We start from the raw sequence: 23,467 nt of genomic DNA, 5'->3' as shown, positions 1-23,467 counted from the left end.
TGTGTTAAACATCACCTGGTGTGGCTCAGGGGCCCCATTCTGGCATGGCAATCTCTGCCACATTTTCTGCAGAGGAAAACCTGAGAAGGTTCAGGATTTGCTGTCCTCTATTTCCTTGGGTACCCCTTCTCAGGTCAGTGCAGCTTTTTGTTTCTGCACGCCTCGTCATCTTTTGTTTCATTTGCTTTGTTTGTTTGCCTGATACAATGGATTCCATCCACTTCTGGAGCAGAGACTCTAAGCTCCAAGCACCCACTGAAGCCGATGGATTGTGGTGGGTCAGCATCTGACTAGTCAGGGGCTGCCTGACTTGAGGTGGGTGGTGGCCAATCAGTGGGCCCTGATGGTCCCTCCCACTATCTGCCATGTTCTGTTAATGCTCTACAGTGAAACTAGATTGTCTTCTTCAGGGGTGAAATTTATGGAGACGCTGGGCTACTCAAACGTCAGGGGTCCCCTGTCAGCCCCCTTGGTTGAGTTCAGAAGAATGCAGAGTGCTATATTTGTCACTGACATGGTTGCAGGAGTTGCAGAAAGATGACATATTTCGATGTCAGTCCGCCTTGGGACTCCATTCCAGATTTTTTTGTCAGGGTTTACTCCCTTAGTCTGGTTAATTATTAGTCACAAAGGAGTTTAGCATGTAGCTTCAAACCTCCATCACTGTTAGTTTCTATCCCTGAATAGTTTAATTCAGGGTGGTTGAAAAATACCCTGATTGGGATTTGTGGGTCCTCATCTTATATTCAAAGTCCTTCCTTTGTTGTTGTTTTCAACAAAAAAGTAAAGGTCGCTGGGTGTCACTGTACATGCAGCAAGTAATGAATTAAATCACTCACTGGAAAATATAGTGGAAAGACAGTGGAAAGCATCATAGTTCCTGGCCGGGGCGGGGGGTGGGGGGGGGGGGGGGGGGGGGGGGGGGGGGGTGGGGGGGGGGGTGGTGGGTATGTGGAAATTTGACAGAAATTAGTAGACAGGGAGACAGACAGAATGATGGCCCTGATGTTTAATAGAGATATTGTTGACCAGAGGGAACTTCATTCAGTCAGGTCACCATTGAGCTGTGTGGCTAACTCTCTACATGTTCCTCATGGTTAATGTAGTTTTATCTGTTGAATGAGTTCATGTAAAATTTCCTGGTGCTGATTAATTCTACTTTCTGTTTTCCAGGTCTGGAAAGATGCTGCAACACAAATTTTCTATTCTCTTGCAGTGAGTTTGGGCAGTTTAGTAACATTGTCATCATACAACAAATTCCACAATAACTGTTACAGAGATAGCATCGTTGTCTGTGTTGTTAATTGTGCTACAAGTGTGTTTGCTGGATTTGCCATCTTCTCCATCCTTGGACACATGGCTCATGTTCAAGAGAAGCCTGTTTCAGAAGTTGTGCAGTCAGGTGAATGCAGAGTTACACTTACTGTCTTCTGTTAAAACACTTTCAAACTTGTGATAAAACTGCTTGGGTTCCATAATCTCAGATTATTCATTGTGTTGGAAAATTCTGGATCTAATTTTATTGTATTAGAGATAGGAGGATTGGGAGAGAGAGAGAGAGAGAGAGAGAGTGGGTGGAAAGGAGATGGGAGAGTGAGGAACTCAGGAGTGGAGGGGAAGTGAGGGAAGGAACAGGGAAAGTATGGAAAGAATGAAGAGAAGGGGAAGGTGTGGGTCCAAAATGAGCAATTACATAAGGGACTGAGGAGATGGAAGGAAAAGGATGAGGATGGGATATGAGATTAGGAGAACAAGGTATAGAAGTGATGAAGAACATGGAAAGTGAAGAGGAGGGGAGGGCAGGGAGGAGAGAAACATAGAAACTAGGAGCAGAAGTAGGCCATTCAGTCCTTCAAGCCTGCTCCGTCATTCATTACAATCATGGCTGATCGTCCAATTGAATAGCCTGCTCCCGCTTTCTCCCCATATCCTTTGATCCCTTTTGCCCCAAGAGCTATATCTATCTCCTTCTTGAAAGCATATAATGTTTTCGCCTCAGCTATTTTTTGTGGTAACAAATTCCACAGGCTTACCACTCTCTGGGTGAAGAAATTTCTCTTCATCTCAGTCCTAAATGGTCTACCCTGTATCCTCAGACTGTGAACACTGGTTCTGGACTTCCCCACCATCGGAAACATCCTTCCTGCATCTATCTTGTCTAGTCTGTTAGGATTTTATAGGTTTCTATGAGAACCCCCCTCATTCTTTTGAACTCCAGAGAATATAATCCTAACCGACTCAATCTCTCCTCTTATATCAGTCCCACCATCCCAGGAATCAGTCTGGTAAACCTTCGCTGCACTCCCTCTATAGCAAGTACATCCTTCCTCAGATAAGGAGACCAAAACTGTACACAATATTCCAGGTGTGGTCTCACCATGGCCCTGTATAATTGCAGCAAGACATCCCTGTTCCTGTACTCGAATCCTCTGGCTATGAAGGCTAGCATACCATTTGTCTCCTTTACTGCCTACTGCACCTGCATGTTACCTTCAGCGGCTGGTTTATGAGGACACCCAAGTCTCGTTGCACATTCCCCTTTCTCAATTTATAGCCATTCAGATAATAATCTGCCTTCCTGTTTTTGCTACCAAAGCGGATAAACTCACATTTATCCACAATATTATGCATCTGCTATGTATTTGCCCACTCACTCAGCTTGTCCAAATCACAATGAAGCATCTCTGCATCCTCCTCACAGCTCACCCTCCAACCAGCTTTGTGTCATCTGCAAATTTGGAGACATTACATTTAGTTCCCTTATCTAAATCATTAATATATATTGTGAATAACTGGGGTCCCAGCATCGATCCCTGCAGTACCCCACTAGTCACTGCCTGCCATTCGGACAAAGACCCCTTTACTCCTACTCTTTATTTCCTGTCTGCCAACCAATTTTCTATCCAGTTTTCTATGCAAGGTAGAGAGGAATAAGAAGAAAGAAGAAGAGGAGATAGATGAAAAAACAACAGTGAAGCTACATGGAAATGCAAAAGCAAAAGTTTAGAAACTCTCTGAGCAGAAGCAGGCTGACTTTGTGTCTCAGCATGGGGGTTGATGAATGGTCTGAATGTTTCTGCTCAATGCACAGTTGTGATAGAAGAAAACTACAAAGTTTCATGTCAATTACATAAATACTAAACAACATCTAATGCATTCCAACAATCGGAATCCTAAATTAGTTGAGTTTTAAGTTTGAAAAAGTTGATAGCGTCCTCTTTTAAGGATCATTAATGGCACTTTTTCAATTGGATCCACTGTTTAGGTTTTGGTTTGGTCTTCATTGCCTACCCAGCGGCTATTGCACAGTTGCCGTGGTCACCTTTGTGGTCCTCTTTATTTTTCTTCATGCTGATCACTCTGGGACTCGACAGTCAATTTATAGCTGTAGGTAAGAATATTACTGGAACCAAAAGCTTTGTACTTTTATAAAAAAGGGGGGCTATTGCAGCCCAGAAATTGGATTGTGCCTGAGCCTGCACACTGAGCCCAGGACTGCACATATCTAAAAGTCCAGGACCCCTGGGAATTGGTCCAGCTAAGTCTGGGAAAAGTGTCCTGCAGTCAGCATCACAGTGAAGCAGTCTGGGAAGAGTTTCCTGCAATCAGCATCACAGTGAAGCAGTCTGGGAAGAGTTTCCTGCAGTCAGCATCACAGTGAAGCAGTCTGGGAAGAGTGTCCTGTAGTTAGCATCACAGTGAAGCAGTCTGGGAAGAGTTTCCTGCAATCAGCATCACAGTGAAGCAGTCTGGGAAGAGTTTCCTGCAGTCAGCATCACAGTGAAGCAGTCTGGGAAGAGTGTCCTGTAGTCAGCATCACAGTGAAGCAGTCTGGGATGAGTGTCCTGCTGTCAGCATCACAGTGAAGCAGTCTGGGAAGAGTATCCTGCAGTCAGTTCTTGTTAAAATAACAAGAGTGACATCACAGGACAGTGTGAGAAAGCAGTGGAGAGGTCAGAATCAGCGCGAGTGCAGGGAAGCTTCAAAAAGTGATGTCAGCACAAAGGTGAGAGCTGATTGGTGAGTAGTGGGTAACTGTTTTCCTCCAGTTTTTTTTTTCTCCAGTTTAAAATAGATTAAGCTAAGGGAAGGTAAGGGTTCCAGTTCTTATTTAAAGTACATAAATAATTTAACGCTTTTTTACTGTATTTAACTTAAATTAAGGGCTTTTTTTTCAACTAGGGGCATAGCAGGGCAGCTCAGTCCTGTGTTATGTACCGCCTGCAACATGTGGGAATTCCAAGATGCCCCTTGCGCTCTGACTGACTACGTGTGCAGGAAGTGCCACCAGCTGCAGCTACTTAAGCTCTGAGTTTCAGAGCTTGACCGGCAGCTGGAGGCACTGAGGTGCATCCGCGAGGCTGAGAGTTTTGTGGATAGCACGTTTTTAGATGTGGTCACCCCACAGCTTATGGAAGTGCAGACAGAGAGGGAATGGGTGACCATTAGTCGGAAGAAATGTGTCAGGCAGGTAGTCAGGAAATCCCCAGGGTGCATCTCGCTCGAGAACCGTTTTTCTGTGTTGGAAAACGGTGAGAGTGACGGTTCCTCTGGGGAGTGCAGCCACGCTCGTGGCACTGTGAGTGGCTCAGCTGCACAGAAGGGAAGGAAAAAGAAGGAAGAGCATCAGCGGTAGGAGACTCGATAGTAAGGGGGACAGACAGGCATTTCTGCGGCCGTAGATGTGACTCCAGGATGATGTGTTGCCTCCCTGGTGCCAGGGTCAAGGATGTCACAGAGCAGCTGCAGGGCATTCTAAAGGGGGAGAGCAAACAGACAGAGATTGTGGTACATATTGGTACCAACGACATAGGTAGAAAGAAGGATGAGCTCCTGCAAGCAGAATTTAGGGAGCTAGGAAACAGATTAAAAAACAGGGCCTCAAAGGTAGTAATCTCTGGGTTACTTCTGGTGCCGCGCACTAGTAAGTAGAGAAATAGGAGGTTAGTCCAGATTTGAATGTGTGGCTGGAGAGATGGTGCAGGGTGGAGGGCTTTAGATTTCTGGGACATTGGGACCATTTCTGAGGGTGGTGAGACCTGTACAAGGCAGGTGGGTTGCATCTGAACCAGAATGGGACCAACATACTTGCAGGGAGGCTTGCTAGTGCTTTTGGGGAGGGTCTAAACTAACTTGGCAAGGGGATGGGGTCCTGAGAGGAGGTTCAGCAGGGAGAAATGCACAGCCAAAATTAGGAGAGAGAGAAAGTGAGTCTAGAAGGCATGGATATTATAGGCCAGTTAAGGCACAAGGGAGTTTGGCAAGGTTGGATGGTATTTATTTTAATGCAAGGAGTCTGACAAATAAGGCAAATGAGTTGAGGGCACCAAGTAACACATGGAGGTATGATGTCATTGCTGTCACAGAGACATGGTTGAGAGAGGGGCAGGATTGGCAGCTCAACATTCCAGGATATAAGGTCTTCAGGCGAGACAATGAAGGAGGTAAAAAAGGAGGGGGTATCGCAAAACTGATCAAGGACTCAATTATAGCAGTAAGGAGGGATGACATCTTAAGAGGCCCTTCAAATGAAGCTATATGGGTAGAACTAAAAAACAAAAAAGGAGCAATCACATTGCTGGGAGTGTACAAAAGGCCCCCAAACAGCTAGAGAGAAATAGAAGAGCAGATATGTAGACAAATTTCAGAGAAGTGTAAAAATAATATGGTAGTAATAATGGGAGATTTCAACTTTCACAGCATTAACTGGGTTAGTCATAGTGTGATAGGTTTAGTGGGAGTGGAATTCTTAAAATGCATCCAGGAGAGCTTTTTAAGCCAGTATGTAGAAGGTCCTACGAGACAGGGGTTGGTCCTGGACTTAATTTTAGGGAATGAAGCCAGGAAAGTGGCAGAGCTTTCACTAGGGGAGAATTTTGCTGATAGCGATCATAACTCCCTTAGATTCAAGGTTGTTATGGAAAAGGACAAGGATGGGCCAAAAATCAGAGTTCTAAATTGGGGGAAGGCTGATTTTAATAAGATCAGATATGATTTGTCCAGAGTGGATTGGGAGCAGCTACTTTTAGGTAAATCTGCGTCAGAACAGTGGGACTCATTCAACAAGGAAATAGGGAGAGTACAGGGCCAACATATTCCAGTAAAGTCAAAGGGCGGGACCAACTAATCCAGGGAACCCTGGATGTCGAGGAATATACAGGATTGGATAAAGAGAAAAAGGGAGGCTTATGGTAGATATCGAGGGCTCAAAACAGTGGAAGCCTTGGAGGAGTATAGTATGTGTAGGGGGAAACTTGAAAAGGAATTTAGGAGAGGAAAAAGGGGACATGAAAAAACATTGGCAGGTAAAATAAAAGAAAATCCAAAGTTATTTTACAAGTACGTTAAGAGTAAGAGGATAACTCGGGAAAGAGTAGGCCCCATTATGGACCATGATGGTAATTTATTTGTGGAGCCAGAAGATGTAGCTAGGGTTTTAAATGAATACTTTGTGTCGGTGTTCACAAGTGAGATGGATGATGTGGGTATGGAAATCAGGCAGAAGGACTGTGATATAATTGAAGAAATTAGCATAGAAAGGGAGGAGGTTCTAAGTGTCCTGGCAGGCTCAAAAGAAGATAAATCTCCAAGCCCGGATGAAATGTATCCAGGCTGTTGAGTGAGGCAAGGGAGAAGATAGCAGGAGCGCTGGCAATAATTTTCAATACCTCTCTGGCCACAGGAGAGGTGCCAGAGGACTTAAGGGCAGCCAATGTGGTATCGTTATTCAAGAAGGGAGGAAGGGATAAACGAGGGAACTACAGGCCAGTCAGTCTAACCTCAGTGGTGGGGAAACTATTGGAAGCAATTCTGAGGGGCAGAATTAATCTACACTTGGAGAGGCAGGGATTAGTCAAGGACAATCAGCATGGTTTTGTTAAGAGGAGGTCATGTCTAACCAATTTGATTGAATTTTTCAAAGACGTGGCCAGGTGTGTAGATGAGGGCAATGCATTTGACGTAGTCTACTTGGACTTCAGCAAGGCTTTTGATAAGGTCCCGTATGGGAGACTGATAATAAAGGTAAGAGCCCATGGGATCCAAGGCAATTTGGCAAGTTGGATCTAGAATTGGCTGAGTGGCCGGAAGCAGAAGGTGATGGTCGAAGGGTGTTTTTGTGATTGGCTGCCTGTGTCCAGTGAGGTTCCATAGGGATCGATGTTGGGTCCCTTGCTGTTTGTGGTATATATAAACAATTTAGAATTGAATGTAGGAGGGTTGATCAGTAATTTCGCGGATGATATGAAAATTGGCGGACTGGTAAATAGTGAGGAGGATAGCCTTAGATTACAGGAGGATATAGACAGGCTGGTCAGATGGGCTGATCAGTGGCAAATGGAATTTAATCTGAATAAGTGTGAGGTGATGTACTTGGGCAGGACAAACAAGGCATGGGAATACATGACGAATGGTAGGACCTTGGGAAGTACCAAGGATCAGAGGGACCTTGGTGTGCCTGCCCACCGGTTCCTTAAGGTAGCGGAACAGGCAGATAAGGTGGTTAAGAAGGTGTATGGGATGCTTGCCTTTATTAACCGAAGCATAGAATATAAGAACAAAGAGGTTATGCTGGAACTGTATAAAATGCTAGTTAAGCCACAGCTAGAGTATTGCATGCAGTTCTGGAATCCGCAAAATAGGAAGGATATGATTGCACTAGAGAGAGTGCGGAGGAGATTTACCAGGATGTTGCCTGGGCTGGAGAGTTTTAGTTATGAGGAGAGTTGGATAGACTGGGGTTATTTTCCCTGGAGCAGAGGAGATTGAGGGGGAACATGATTGAGGTGTATAAGATTATGAGGGGTATAGATAGGGTAAATGGGAAGGAACTTTTCTCCTTGGTGGAGGGATCTGCAACCAGGAGGCATGGATTTAAGGTAAGCGGCAGGAGGTTTAGAGGAGATGTAAGGAAGAATTTTTTCCCTGAGAGGGTGATGGGAATCTGGAACTCACTGCCTGAAAGGATGGTAGAGGCAGAAATCTTCATAACATTTAAGAAGTATTTGGATATGCACTTGCGATGCCATGGCCTACAAGGCTATGGGCCTAGTGCTGGAAAATGGGATTAGAATAGTTAGGTACTTGTTTGATCGGCGCAGACTCAATGGGCCAAAGGGCCTTTTTCTATGCTGTTGACCTCTATGACTCTATGAGAATGCTGATTGCAGCAAAATGGCACATTTCCAGGCAGTCACTGTCAACCTTTTGTAAAGGGGATCTGAAATAGGCTAAAAAAACTCCCTGTGTATATGCAAAGGGGATTTGCCTGCTTCAGACACGGGCCCTAAAGCCCCTTATTGAACCTTTACCAACATGGAGGGTGGTGCATTTCTGTCCTGGAATGCACAGTCCTCACCATATTGGATGATTCGGCACTCGTTTTCTTATTCATTTTTTTATTATTCATTCATAGGATGTGGGCGGTGCTGATTAGGTCAGCATTTATTGCCCATCCCTAATTGCCCTTGAGAAGGTGATAGTGAGCTGCCTCCTTGAATCGCTGCAATCCATGTAGTGTAGGTACACCCACTGTGCTGTTAGGGAGGAAGTTCCAGGATTTTGACCCAATGACAGTGAAGGAACGGCAATATATTTCCAAGTCAGGATAATGAGTAGCTTAAAGGGGTACTTCCAGGTGGTGGTGTTCCCACGAGTCTGCTGCCCTTGTCCTTCTAGATGGTAGTGGCCATGGGTTTGGAAGGTGCTGTTTAAGGAGGCTTGGTGAGTTCCTACAGTGCATCTGGTAGATGGTACACACTGCTGCCACTATGCGTCAGTGGTGGAGGGAATGAATGTTTGTGGAAGGGGTGCCAATTAATTGGGTTGCTTGGTCCTGGATGGTGTCAAGCTTCTTGAGTGCTGTTGCAGCTGTGCTCATCCAGGCAAATGCAGAGTATTCCATCACACTCTTGACTTGTGGTCAGGATTTACACCCGTAAGATGGATGCAGTGCCAACAAACTTCTAGGCCAGTGTCTAAGATGAAGAAAGAAAGACATGCATTTATATAGCACTTTTCACGACCATCCATGTCTCAAAGCATTTAACAGCCAATGAAGTACTTTTGTACTGTAATTATTGTTGCAAAGTAGGAAAGTGTGGCAGCAAATTTGCACACAGCAAACTCCAACAAAGAGCAACATGACAATGACCAGACAATCTGTTTCTTTCTTGCATGTTGTTTAAAGGATAAATATTGACCAAGACACTGGGGATAATTGCCCAGCTCATCTTCGAAGTAGTCTCTTTAAATCTTTTATATTAACTTGAGATGGCAGATGTGGCCTTGATTTTTAACATCTCGCCCAAAGGACAGATCCTCTGACCGTATAGCACTCCCTCAGTACTGCACTGAAGTGATTTGTGTGCTCAGGCCCTGGATGAGAATTTACTACTGGTGATGTTAGTGGATGAAAAAGAAATGTTTCACTGTGGAAAATCTCTGCTATCTTAATGGAGCATCAATGGGTTTGTTTGAATGAGTTAACAACTGCAGTAAAACAGCAGGAGGTCTGTCACTGCACCATCTGGAAATGTCAGGGCCAGCTGTAACTCAGTGGAGGTACTCTTGCCATTGAGGTCGAAGATTATGGGTTCAAGTCCCACCCTGGAGAATTAAACAAGAAATCTAAGCTGACACTGCCAGAAGTGCACCTCATGGATATAAGGTTAAATTGAGTCAAATGCAAACAACCCCAGGATGGAAGATAAAAGGAGAGCAGGAAGTTCTCCTCAGTGTCCTGGCCAATATCATGAGATTCTGTGATTACAATGCTTTCAACCATTGCTCATAACCAGATCTCATCAATGAAGATCCTGGAATGAGCTTCATCTTTGAAGCGAGCCTGAAGTGGGCAGGAGCAGATCCTCCACTGGTTATACACCCTGCCTGATCTTCATCGACTTCAATGAGATGGATGGAAGGTGGTGATCCACTATCACCCATTTTAGAGCCCACCACAGTTGAATTCTGCCCATCTGTGTTTTAAGTCTTCTGTTTAATTGAGTTTGTGGCCAGTTCTCATGTACAACAGATGTTGGATAGGGAAGATTTGGAAATCTATTGATTCTTATTTGCCAGCACCATGACATCCTTTGACAGATTCTCTCATATCAGGGCAGATTAACCCTTTCAAATAGTCAACCAAAGGAGAGTGCCATTTCCTCGCCCCAGGATCGGAGCACAGAAGACGGAGCTATTTTGAGGATGAAACCTTATTTAAGTAGAAATGTGGAGCTGCCCACCCTAAACACACATCTTGATAGCTCACTGCACTTGCACCCATGCAATATTGAGCAGCTGAGAGACTGCTGTTCTGCTCCTTCTAATCCTTTAAAAATAATGGGATCTTTAATCTGGTCATAAATCCTCCAACTCCATTTTGATGGCATTGCTGTCTCTTTAAGGCCACTTTGACAAAATCAAAATTTACCTCATCCGCATCCCTGGAAACATGCCAGGACCAAATTTTACATCCAACTCATTCAGTGTTGCTGATGATTCTTTCGGCAATGATAATACAATTTGTATTTGTTAGAGTAATGTTAACTGAATGAGAGAAGGTGGCTGTTTATCCCATCACAGCTGTTTCAATGCGACTCTTTAAATTAATGTTAGCTAATCAAATCCCGTTTCCATATCTATTCCGTGAATCCTTCCATGTTCATCCTTTCAAAAACTGATCCAATTTCCTTTGAACTGATCCTCAGTCTCTTTCTCATTAGCCGCTTTTACTGATCTTTTGAAGCTAATTCTCCATCAATATCCCCATGTTAACAATTCAATGGCCATTGGAAACAAGCTTTCTCAATTAGCTTGCTATAATTTTGAAACTTTCATTAGGTCTCCTCAATATTCTCTGTTTAGTGAAAAGGCTGGAAGCATTATGCTCATTCTAGTTTTAGTGATAAATGCTGATTTTATTAAAACTTTATTCAGTAAATGTAAAGAATTTCAACGATTAGAAATGTCCATGTCTCTGCTCAGGACAGAAGCACAATAAAAGTGAGAGTTTTGCTCCATCCTTCTGGATGGATGTTGTTCATTCCATCCCAACACCCCATTCCAAGACATATTGCACACAATTATCTTCCTCGGTACAGAGGTCACAGATGGACCTACAATGACTTTAACTCTCCAAAAGAGGAGACATGCTGAGTCTCCCAGTTACTGCAGTGGGATAGTGCACCTTTCTGGCATTGCTACTTGGAACATTGCCTTTCCTTGAAACCTCTTGCTGGCGATGGAAGTAACCATGTCCCTCCCATTCCCCTCCTCGTCCTCCTTATTACAGCCCCCAGTAAAGACCATCACTAGTCTCAATGACACTGGTGTCCTGGAGGGAAAGCTGTAATGCCACGCACTTAGGATACTCTCACTTTTGGCCTTCTCGCCATTATAGTACAGCAGCTCCAACCTCTGAGGAGCTTTCTGCAAATGCCGGCAAAACACAGCATGAGAAAGGAAGCACTGAAGTTACCAATCTGCTCCTGATTCCTGTCCCTGGTGCTTAAGCATAAGTGGGATATTCTGGTTTTTAAACTTGTTAAGAGCTGATAGCCTGGTCATGCCTCTGTTATTTTTCAGAGATTGGAGAAGCTGTTCTGTCTACAGGACTGTGGTCTCTCCAGTGGTGGGTTTCTCTGGGACGGTGTAAAAGTTCACTTAATTACTGATCTCATTTCACTTTTAATTTCATCAGAAGCAATTATAACAACTCTGCTGGACCAGTTCCCTCAGTTTCTGCGATCAAAACGTCTTTATCTGGCATCTGGCGTTTGTTTGTTATTTTATTTCCTCAGCCTTGTATGTGTGACACAGGTATGTTGTCCTTTAATACTTTGCTATGTTTCCACATTGTTCGTGTTATAAAGTTATGAATTTCACAGAATGAAGCAATGAAAAAGGATCTGTGTGCTGGTCCTTTTTTTCCCCATCCATTTAATGTTGTACTGTGATGTTTAGGACTGATTAACATTACTAAATAAAGACCCTGGTTAAAGAGCTGAGACTCAGCTATGTTAACACCCTATGAATCAGATTTATATTCTGTTCATTTTGGATCAGCAGGGTATTGTTTGAAATCTTTTCTTGCAGTGTAGGGATGACAGGCTTTGTTTAATGCATTCGCAGGATCTGGCCTCATTAGCAAGGTCATCCCTAATTGCCCTTGAGAAGGTTGTCATGAGCTACCTTTGTGAAAGGCTGCAGTAATTGTGGTATAAGTACACCCACAGTGCTGATAGGTAAATTAACAGACTTTAATCCAGTGTTGATGAAGGAAGGGTAATATGTTAAGAACGTAAGAATGTAAGCAGTAGGAGCAGGAGTAGGCCCTTCCAGTCTGTTCTGCCACTCAATAAAGTCATGGCTGATCTGATTATGGCCTCAACTCCACTTTCCTACCTGTTCCCCATAACCCATGATTCCCTTATCCATCAAAAATCTGTGTAACTCAGAATTGAATATATTGATGACCCATAGACGCCACTGGTCCCTACGGTAGAAAATTTCAAATATTATCGACTCCGAGAGAAGAAATTTCTCCTCACCTCCATCCTAAATGGGAGCCCCCTTATTCTGAAACTGTGCCCCCTAGTTCTAGTATTCCCAGGTGGGAAAAAATCCTCACAACATCTATTCTCAAGCCCCCTCAGAATCTTATATATTTCAATCAGATCACCTCTCAGTTTTCTAAATTCCAATGAGTATAGGCCCAACCTGCTCAACTTTTCCTCATCCCAGGAATTAGCCAAGTGAATCTTCTCCGAACTGCCTCAAAATACCCCTCAGTAAATAATTGGTGACCACAACTGTATACAGCACTCTTGGTGCAATCTCACCAACATTTTGTACAATTGTATACTACCCCCATTTTCTACAGTTTATACACTACCCCCATTGCAATAAAGGCCAACATACCATTTGCCTTCCTCAATTCTTGCTGTATCTGCATGCCTCTGGGGGCATGCCCGGGTTGCGACACAATTTCTCTTTCATAAAACCATGTTCACTTTGCTTGATTGTATTATAATTTTCCAAATAACCTGCTATTACTTTCTATTGATGGATTTTCTCAATGACAGATGTTAGGTTAATTGGCCTAGAGTTTCCTGCTTTCTGTTTTCCTCTTTCTTGAATAAGGGCATTAGATTTTCAGTTTTCCATTCCAAAAGGACCTTTCCAGAATCTAGCTTGTTTCTGGGGGGGACGTTGCTGATGGTGGTGTCCCATGCACCTGTTGCCTTCATCCTTCTTGGTAGTAAAGGTCATAGGTTTGGGAGGTCCTGCTGAAGAAACCTTGGCAAGTTGCTGCACTGCACCTTGTAGATGATCCAACTAGGTCAATTGTGGAGGGAGTAAATGTTTAAGGTTGAGGATGGGTTGCTAATCAAATCAGCTGCTTTGTTCTGGATGGTGTTGAGCTTTTTGAGTATTGTTGGAGGAGCACACATTCAGGTAAGTGAAGAGTATTCCATCACACTCTTGACTTGTACCTTGTAGGTGTGGTGAAAAGGCTTTGGGGAGTCAGGAGATGAGTCACTCATCACAGAATACCCAGCATCTGATCTGATATTGTAGCCACAGTTTTTATGTGGCTGGTTCAGTTAAGTTTTTGGTCAATGGAGACACCCACAGATGTAGGCTGTGGTGAATTTGGCAATGGTAATATCAAGGGGAGATATTGGAGATGGAGATTAACCTGTATATGCATGGGCGAATGTTACTTGCCATTTATCGTTAGAATATTGTCCAGGTTTTGCTGCATGTAGCAACTGATTACTACAGTATCTGAGGAGTCATGAATGGTGCTGAACATAGTGAAATCATCAACGAACATCCCCACCTCTGACCTTATGATGGAGGAAAAGGTCATTGATGAAGCGGCTGAAGATGGTTGGGCCTCAGACACTACCCTGAGGAACTCTTCCTGGGGCTCCTTGCTACCACATTTGGTCAAATGTTGCCTTGATGTTGAGAGAACTCACTCTTATCTCATGTAGGAATTCAGCTTATTTACATTTAATTGGACCAAGAGTGTAATGAAGTCTGGAGCTGAGTAGTCCTGGTAGAATCCATACTGAGTATGGGTGAGCAGGTTATTGCTCTGTCTGTGATAGCTCTGTTGATGACATCTTCCATCAGCTGACTGATGGGGTGGTAATTGGCTCAACTTTTCTCAGTGCCAGTTTAACTCAGTTGGTAACACTTATCTCTGATCAGAAAATTGTGGTTTGTAAATCCCGAACTTGGGATCCCGAACACACACAGTGGTCTACATGTGGAATTAAATTCCTTATCAAATATGAAGAAATTGAAGAGACAGTTGGATGCTGCATTGCTGAGATGTCAGCAGGCTGTTCACAGCTGAATAGAAAAAGACTGAATGGCTTTCCTCATCTGTAATTATGTTGTTCTCACTAAACTGGCTGCTGCATTTATGCACATCATAATGGTAATGAGACAATTTAGATCGGTCAGAAATACTGCGTGTGAAAAAACCTCAAACGTTAACAATTACATAGGAGTACAGTGTAGGATTTGTTGCTTTCAGGTTGAGTAAAAGTGGCAATTTAAGTGTGCAAAAAAATTGCTTATTTTGAATAGAGAGTTAGATAGTTTTCTCATGCAGCACGTTTTCACATATGGCATTTATTTTCAGGCTGGAATTTACTGGATCAATTTAATTGATCATTTCTGTGCTGGATGGAGCATTCTTACAGCTGCTATTCTGGAACTCATCAGCTTAAGCTGGATCTATGGTTAGTAGAATTGTTCCTCATTTGTTCCAAAACACCCATATGAAACAGGCAGTGCCATCTGCACCCTTTACCTGTAAAACCCTCTTGTTCTTGCTGGGTTACAGCGAGGGCTGTTGTTGGGATCAATTTTGCTGCAGCCATTTTCCTGTTAATTGCAGATAGGGATGTTATTTAAACATCTTGACCCCAACTTGAACAGCTGTTTACCTCTATATTCAATCAGTTACCAGTTGCTCCCAACTACCAAGACATTTAGAACATGGAAAATGGCAAGCGGGTCCCGATTCTAGGATTCCTGGCCCCATTTCTAGGCTGTCTGATTTTTAGGAGTGCCTTTTTAAGGGTGCAGGCTGGTTTGGTCAAAATCCAAGCCTCATTGTTTGTTTTACTTATCTTCGTTCATGAGAAGTAGGCATCGCTGGCTTAGCCAGCATTTATTGCTCATCCCTAATTGTTCTTGAAAAGATTGGTGGTAAGCTGCCTTCTTAAACCGCTGCAGTCCATGTGGTGTGGGTATACCCACAGAGCTGTTAGGGAGGGAGTTCCAAAGTTTTGACTCACTTTTCCGACAATGAGGAAAAGTCGGTATATTTCTGAGTCAGGATAGCGAATGACTTGGAAAAGGACAACATAGAACAGGAGTAAAAGTTCTAAACTGGGGGAAGCCAAATTTTACAAAGCTGAGAGGTGAGCTGATGAGAGTGGATTGGATGCAGCTATCAGAAGGAAAAACTGTATCAAATCAGTGGGAGGCATTCAAATGCGAGTTTCTATGGTCACAGTGTAGAGATACCCCCACAAGGTGGTACTGCCAAATCTACAGCCCCCTGGTTACCAAGAAGCATATAGGCCAAGATAAAACATTAAAAAAAGCTTATGACAGTCACAAAAGACTTAATATTGTAGAAAGCCTAGAGGAGTATAAGAAGTACTGGGGTGAAGTAAAAATGGAAATTAGGAAAGCAAAGAGAGGGCACGAAAATATATTGGCAGGTAAAATCAAAGAAAGTCCGAAGATGTCATTCCACTACATTAAGAGCAAGAGAATAACTAAGGAAAAGGTAGTGCCTGTCAGAGAGGTACATGGTAACTTATGGGTTGGTACAGAAGATGTGGGCAGGGTTCTCAATGAGTACTTTGTCTCTGTCTTCACTAAAGAGAGGAATGATGCACATTCATTATGTTTATTGTAGCTAATACTTCACACTCCTCCTCTTTAACTAGAGAGAGGAAGTACTGGAGGGACTGGCATCCTTGAAAGTGGATAAATCATCAGGGCCAGATGGATTGTATCCCAGGCTGTTGAAGAAAGCCAGGGAGGAAATACCGGATGCTCTAAGGATCATTTTCCAATCCTCACTAGATACAGATGAGGTCCCAGAGGATTGGAGGTCTGTGAACATTGTACCATAATTTAGAAGGGTGTGAGGGATAGGCAGAAATTTATAGACTGATCAGTCTGACTTCAGCAGTGGGCAAATTATTGGAATCAATTCTGACAGGCTGGATAAACTGTCACTTAGAAAGGCATGTGTTGATCAGGGACAGTCAGAATGGTTTTGTTAGGGGAAGATCGTGTCTTACTGACGCTTTTAAATTTTAGTTGTTTGAGGAAGTAACCAGGAGGATTGATGAGGGTAATGTAGTGGATGTTGCCTATATGGATTTTAGTAAGGCATTTGTTAAGATCCCACATGGCAAACTGGTCAGGAAAGTGAGATCTCATGGGATACAGGGGAATGAGGCAAGTTGGGCCCAAAATTGGCTCAGTGGCAGGGAACAAAGGGTAATGGTCGATGGATGTTTTTGCAAATAGAAAACGGTTTCCAGTGGTGTTCCACAGGCTCAGTGTTGGGGCCCTTGCTGTTTGTTGTATCGATCAATGATTTGGAGTTAAATGTGGGAGGCATGATTGGGAAGTTTGCAGATGACACAAAAATTGGCCGTGTAGGTGATAGTGAAGAGGATAGCTTTTAACTCCAGGATGATATCAATAATTTGGTTGTGTGGGTGTAGAAATGGCAAATGGAATTCAATCCAGGAAAGTGTGAGGTAATGCATTTTGGGAGGGTAAACAAAGCTCGGGAATACTCAATAAACAGGAAGTTATTGAGAGGGACTGAGGAAGTGAGAGAACTTGGAGCGCATGTCCACAGGTCCTTGATGGTGGCAGGACAAGTGGGCAATGTGATCAAGAAAGCATATGGAGTGCTTTCCTTTATTGGGCAAGGTATTGAATACAAAAGCAAGGATGTAATGATGGAACTGTATAAAAAGCTGGTTAGGCCACAGCTGGTATTTTGTGCACAGTTCTGGTCTACACATTACAGGGAGGACATAATTGTTCTGGTGAGAGTGCAGAGGAGATCTACAAGAATGTTGACACGGCTTGAAAATTGCAGCTATAAGGGGAGATTGGATAAGCTAGGGTTCTTTTCCTTAGATCAGAGGAGGCTAAAGGGTGACCTAATTGAGATGTACAAAGTTGAGGGGCCTAGTTGGTCAACTAGGGTTGACAGGAAAGACTTGTTTCCCCTAGCTGAGGGGTCAATTACCAGGGGGCATAGATTTAAGATGACTGGTAGAAGGGTTAGCGGGGACATGAGGAAAAACCTTTTCACCCAGAGAATGGTGGGAGTCTGGAATTCACTGCCTAAGTTAGTGATTGAGGCTGAAACACTCAACTCATTTAAAAGGCTCCAGGATCTGCATCTGAAACAAAAACAGAATTACCTGGAAAAACTCAGCAGGTCTGGCAGCATCGGCGAAGAAGAAAAGAGTTGACGTTTCGAGTCCTCATGACCCTTAGAACTGCATCTGAAGTGCTGTAACCTGCAAGTTTCTTTTTTCTCTTTTTGACCGGCGCAAACACAATGGGCTGAATGGCCTCTTTCTGCACCGTAACTTTTGTATGGTTCTAGGTGTTGGTGTTTCTGCTGCCCTGCCCTTCACCTTCTATTGGTCGTGGGTTTGGAAGGTGCTGTCTGAGGAGCCTTGGTGAGTTTCTGCAGTGCATCTTGTAGATGCTACCACTGTGGGTCGATAGTGGAGGGAATGAATGTTTGTGGATGGAGTGCTAATTAAGTGGGCTGCTTTGCCCTGGATGATGTCAAACTTCTTGAGTATTGTTGGAGCTGCACTCATCTAGGTGAGTGGAGAGTACTCCATCACACTCCTGAACTGTGCCTTGGAGATGGTGGACAGGCTTTGGAGAGTCAGGGGGTGATGATTCGCCGCAGGATTCCTAGCCTCTGACTTGATCTTGTAGCCATAGTATTTATATGGCTAGCCCAGTTCAGTTTCTGGTCAATGGTAACCCCCAGGATGTTGATAGTGGGGGACTCAGCGATAATAATGCCATTGAATGTCATTGTTTATGCTTATTATGTAAGACAAACCAAATGATTGCTTTTCTGTTATTCACAGGGGTACACAGATTCATCAAGGACATTGAGATGATGATTGGAGAAAGGAATTGGCTCTTCTGGTTGTGGTGGAGAGCATGTTGGGTTTTTATCTCTCCCTGTTTGCTGACAGTAAGGAGATATGACATCATTTAGTGATTTAAAATAATCAAGCTGCAGATTCATTCTTTATCTGATCTTGTTTTGTGCAATTCTTTGAAACAGGCCATCTTGTTTTGGTCATTAGTGACATTTGCTCCCCCAACATTTGGATCTGTTGAGTACCCTGTCTGGGCAACAGTACTTGGCTGGTGTATGACAATCTTCTGTATTATGTGGATCCCCATTATCGCCATTGTGAGAGTTGTCCAAGCTGAGGGCTCCACCTTGTGTCAGGTAAGGAAACACCTTTTGATCTTTAAAAGTGAACACAATAGCTCTCCCAATTTTGACTGGACCTTCAGTGGGCCAACTCTGGAAAAACTAGAGAGATGGCAAAACAAAGATTTTCAGGCACTTATACTGTTCCTCCAGAGATTGGGCCAATCTTTTAACACCTTTGCTTTTTAATTAAATTGATACATGCCATGATTTAAATAGGTAGTCAGAAAACATCGGCTCTGGTGTCAGTACCAAGCAGTCCCAAACTGTACATCTTATTCCTAACAATGGCATTAGTTACACTCTTGGAAGAGTTTCTCTCCTGCTATCTCACACATACACTCCACACACCCATATAGACACGTATGGGGGGGGGGGGGGGGGGTGGGGAGGTGGCGACGGGACACATGTATACAGATGTACAAAGTTACCCACAAAAACAAATTAAGATACGCCTTCAAAATTCGGAAAATTTCTCACTGACCCCATGACGTAATGAGGAAAAGTTTCTGGATACCACAGTGACTCACGTAGAATACAATTGTCAACCAGCCCAGATCTAACCGTCTTGAACTGGAAATAGCGTCTTCTTTCAGGAAACTTTGAAGGACTGGAGGGAACCTATACTCTCCACAGTGTTCTGGAAGACACTGGCCCTCTAAGAAAATAAATATTGACATCAATCTTTTCCCAATGCAATTCTGGATTTGTCTTTAACTTCTAAACTTGTATCCTTCCTATTGCCTTCCAGAACCTTCCTCATAGCTTTCATCAAGCTAATGGTCTATAATTTCCTGAGTGAGATTTCTTCCCCTTTTTAAATATTGGGACCACTTGAACCTCCCTCCACAACTTGGCTTTTTTTGTCAGATCAAACTGCAAGATGACCTGATTAGGACCAGGGTTTTTTTCTAGTTGGAAATTAATGGTAGGTAAAAACTAGGAAGTAATGATTAAACATTTCACTATCATTTTCACAGAAAATTTCTGCTGCTTGCACATCAGCTCCTGATTGGGGTCCGTACTTGAAACAACACAGAGGGGAAAGATACAGAAACAGGCCTGATTCCACAGAAGACCCTGTTTGTGACCAAATTCTGACGTTGCCCTGAGATGTGAAAGTTTGAAAGAAAATTTGGTTGAAGTTGTAAACAATGGCCCTGACAATCCTCTTCTGTTCTGGCGTGCTCCCACTGTAACTTCAGTGCATGTTCTCTGGAACAGCCAGAAACTCGGTTGCACCGCAGATAAACTGTCTCACAGTTTCTCTTTAGTAATCTGCAATTTCTTTGTCCTGTTTCTTGTTTTCTCTTTAAATTTGCTAGGGTGCTGTCCAACTGCCTGTTTTCCTTTCCTTCAGTGTTGCATTTGGATTCTCTTGTTAAGTTTGTCCAAACTTCTTTGTCCTAACTACTGAGTCACTTTCCGTTCTTGTTAACAATTGCTGATTGCTTCCAAGTTTTGTGTCTTGCTCAATTCAGTCTTATCGGAAAGTTCATAGGTAGAGGATTTTGTGCTCCCTGTGACATAGGCCAGGATTTTCCAGTCGGTGCGCGGAGGCAGGCCCAACATGCCGGCATTTAAAATGATGTGCGATGACGTTGAGCGTGCATCCCGACGTCATCGCATGGCCTCGCGATGTTTCCTTTGGCGGCCACGCGCTGGAGTTGGCTGTGCGCCCGCTGATAATTGATAGACCTATTAAGGACATGAACAATGTTATTAAGTTCAAGTTTACGCTGCCTGTCCAATCTTATGGCTGGTGGGCAGGCGAAAAGGCCAAGCGGCCTTTATGTTTTTTAGGAAACCTCATCCATGAGCGGGATAAGGTTTCCTAAAGCTTTGACGAATTAAATAAAAGGTTTGTCCGAGAAATAAAAACATGTCCTATCCTGTGGCACAATCACATGAGATGGGACACGCATTGTTAAATTTTTATTACATTCACTTATTTTTTCAAAAGCACTTCAATTTCCCTGAGGCAGCGCTGTGCCTCAGGGAGATTGAAGCACTCTTTCATATGCATGCGCACAAAAGAGCACGGGACCCAACTCCCCCCACCTGCACAGGAAGCGCTCAGCGCCACTGCTCGCGTATAATGCTGGGTGGGCCTTAATTGGCCTGTCCACGTAAAATGACGGCGTGGAACCGATCGCGGGCGGTGGTTGGCTCCACGACCACCCCCACCCACTCCCACCAAGCCTGCCCGAAGCGGGAAAAATTTCAGGCCATAATGTCTTGCCTAGCTAGCGCTCGCCGTTTAACAAAGCATACAGAATCAAAGTATAATCTAGAAAAGCAAAGAGATTATACTGTACTTTTATAAATCACTGATTCGCCCTCAGTTGGAATATTGTGTCTAATTTCAGGCAGCACATTTCAGAAAGGATGTCATGGCCTTATGGAGGATGCAGAGGATATTTACTGGAATAGTACAAGGAATGAAAGTCTTCCGTTAGGTGAAGGGATTAGAGAAACTGGCATCATTTTCTTTAGAACAGAGAAGGTTAAAAGGACACTTGGTAGAAATATTCAAGGAATGTAAAACGAACAAGTAAATTATTTTATGGATCAATCAATAAAAAAATGCAAGACTATGATGGAAATAGGACCATGAAATGATAGACAGGATAATACCACAGGTAACGATGGAGAGATGGCAGAAATATTAAATAATTATTTAGCTTCACTATTTACCAGGAAGATAGGTCCATATACCCAACTACCCATAGCTGCTTTGTCGATGAACTTCCTTCCATCATAAAGTCAGAGTTGGGGATGTTCGCTGATGATTGCACAATGTTCAGCACCATTTGTTACTCATCAGATACTGAAGTCCACGTCCAAATGCAGCAAGACCTGGACAACATTCAGGCTTGGGCTGACAAGTGGCAAGTAACATTCACACCACAGGAGTGTCAGGCAATGACCATCTCCAACAAGAGAAAATCTAACCATCACCCCTTGACATTCAATGACATTCCCATCACTGAATCCTCTACTGTCAACATCCTGGGGGGGTTACCATTGATCAGAAACTGAACTGAATTAGCCATATAAATACGTGGCTACAAGAACAGCTTAGAAGCTAGGAATCCTGCAACGAGTAACTCACGTCCTGACTCCCCAAAGCCTGTCCACCATCTACAAGGCACAAGTCAGGAGTTTGATGGAATACTTGCCTGAATGAGTGCAGCTCCCACAACACTCAAGAAGCTTGACACCATCCAGGGCAAAGCAGCCCACTTGGTTAGCACCCTATCCACAAACACCCACTCCCTCCACTACTTGACACGCAATGGCAGCAGTGTGTGCTGTGAGGAACCCATTTTTGGAAAATTTGAAGGACGTTGAATTTTGGACATTATTCGTCCTGAGTTATTTCTAAAACTTTGCAATATTAATCTGCGGCTGTGACTATGCCAATCTTCAAGAAACCACAGCTAAAGATGGATGTCCAGCAGGGAACAACCGAGGGAGAAGAGATACTTTGTATATCTAAGTTAACAAAGCACTGCTATTGCCAGACGAAAGGCTCTTACTGATTGGTTAAAAACACCTGACCAAAGAGAAGTATTATTTGAACATTTTAGCCTTCAAGACTCTCCGTTAGTGAGTCTGAGTGAGTGTGGGTGCCTTAGAAGCAAACAGCAAGGCAAAGACTCTCTCTTTTCCTCTCTCTACTCCACCTTTGTGTTATATGCATGAATCTATTATGACCAGAAATCTGTTTACCAACAGTGTCAAGATCTCTTTTTTAATTTTATCCTTTTAAAAGAAACATTCCCATCCTCCAGCCTCTGCTGGAGACTGTGTTCATTTTGTCCTGTTTTGTGTTTGTGTGTGAGAGTATGGGGGTTCGACTATCTGTGATTTTTTTTAAATGGGAAAAATCATAACATCTCTAAACTATACCTTTTATGTTAACCAATTTATTAACTTGCTTTTTTAAAAAGTAACTTTAATAATAAATCAATTATTTCTTCATGTTTACTGAAAGAATCATGGTTAGATTTTTTTAATGCTGGAAATCACAGCATCAAAGGGTAACAATTAACTAGTTTTGTGGGTGATTTAAACACAAACTATTGTTGCAACCTACAGAGAAGTCGGGCTAGAATTAACCGCGCACTCCTCCCATCTTAGTCCGTAACATAAGATTGGGGTTTCTCATGTGATTTGAAGTGTGGACAATGAGTGATTGAATGCAGCTTAATAATAATTGTTAAAAGGATAAAGAGCCAGATACCAGGTTTCTGATTCACTGGTATAACTGACATGGCTTTGGAAGTTGCTATGACGTTTTTCAAGATGGAAGCTTTATCCCTGACTGGTTTACAAGAAGTAACCAAGGTTAAGCTAAGGGAATTGGCACACAATTTGAAGTTAGAATTAACTGAAGAGATGAGGAATGCAAACATAGTTGAGGTAATAGCGCAGTATTTGAAATTGGAAGGTACAAGAGAGATCACAGTCTCCATGGGGTGAGTCAATTGAGTTAGCTAGGAGATAAAAACAAAAAACTGCGGATGCTGGAAATCCAAAACAAAAACAGAATTATCTGGAAAAACTCAGCAGGTCTGGCAGCATCGGCGGAGAAGAAAAGAGTTGATGTTTCGAGTCCTCATGACCCTAGAACGTCAACTCTTTTCTTCTCCGCCGATGCTGCCAGACCTGCTGAGTTTTTCCAGGTAATTCTGTTTTTGAGTTAGCTAGGATTCAGTTTGAAACAGCTTGAAAACAAAAAAGAAATGGAACAACTTAAACTTGAACAGGAAAGAGCAGAAACAGAAAGAGCATTGAAGCAGCTAGAGCTGCAATTTCAGGCAAGAGAGCAGGAATGAGAAAGGGATACCAGCTTAAGCGGCTGAAATTTAAAACGGAGGCACCAGGGCTTGAATTTTTCGCTCACCAGGCACG

The 23,467-nt window shown here is 43.2% G+C and overlaps 1 protein-coding gene across 1 annotated transcript in view; it reads left to right on the top strand.

The window, feature by feature from the left end:
* The window catches only part of LOC121282468 (sodium- and chloride-dependent neutral and basic amino acid transporter B(0+)-like), a 57,089-nt gene extending 37,430 nt beyond the window's left edge, over window positions 1-19,659 (top strand). Inside the window, exons 7-13 of the mRNA XM_041196171.1 lie at window positions 1,174-1,402; window positions 3,266-3,391; window positions 11,702-11,820; window positions 14,663-14,762; window positions 18,189-18,298; window positions 18,392-18,562; window positions 19,528-19,659. Of these exons, the coding sequence (XP_041052105.1) occupies window positions 1,174-1,402; window positions 3,266-3,391; window positions 11,702-11,820; window positions 14,663-14,762; window positions 18,189-18,298; window positions 18,392-18,562; window positions 19,528-19,659 (987 nt within the window). The remainder of the gene's footprint in view (window positions 1-1,173; window positions 1,403-3,265; window positions 3,392-11,701; window positions 11,821-14,662; window positions 14,763-18,188; window positions 18,299-18,391; window positions 18,563-19,527) is intronic.
* Window positions 19,660-23,467: the final 3,808 nt, after the last annotated feature.

Source organism: Carcharodon carcharias, chromosome 9 (genome assembly GCF_017639515.1).
Source record: "Carcharodon carcharias isolate sCarCar2 chromosome 9, sCarCar2.pri, whole genome shotgun sequence".
NCBI lineage: Eukaryota > Metazoa > Chordata > Chondrichthyes > Lamniformes > Lamnidae > Carcharodon > Carcharodon carcharias.
Note: the sequence above shows the minus strand (reverse complement) of the source record. Positions and strands in the feature narration are given on the sequence as shown.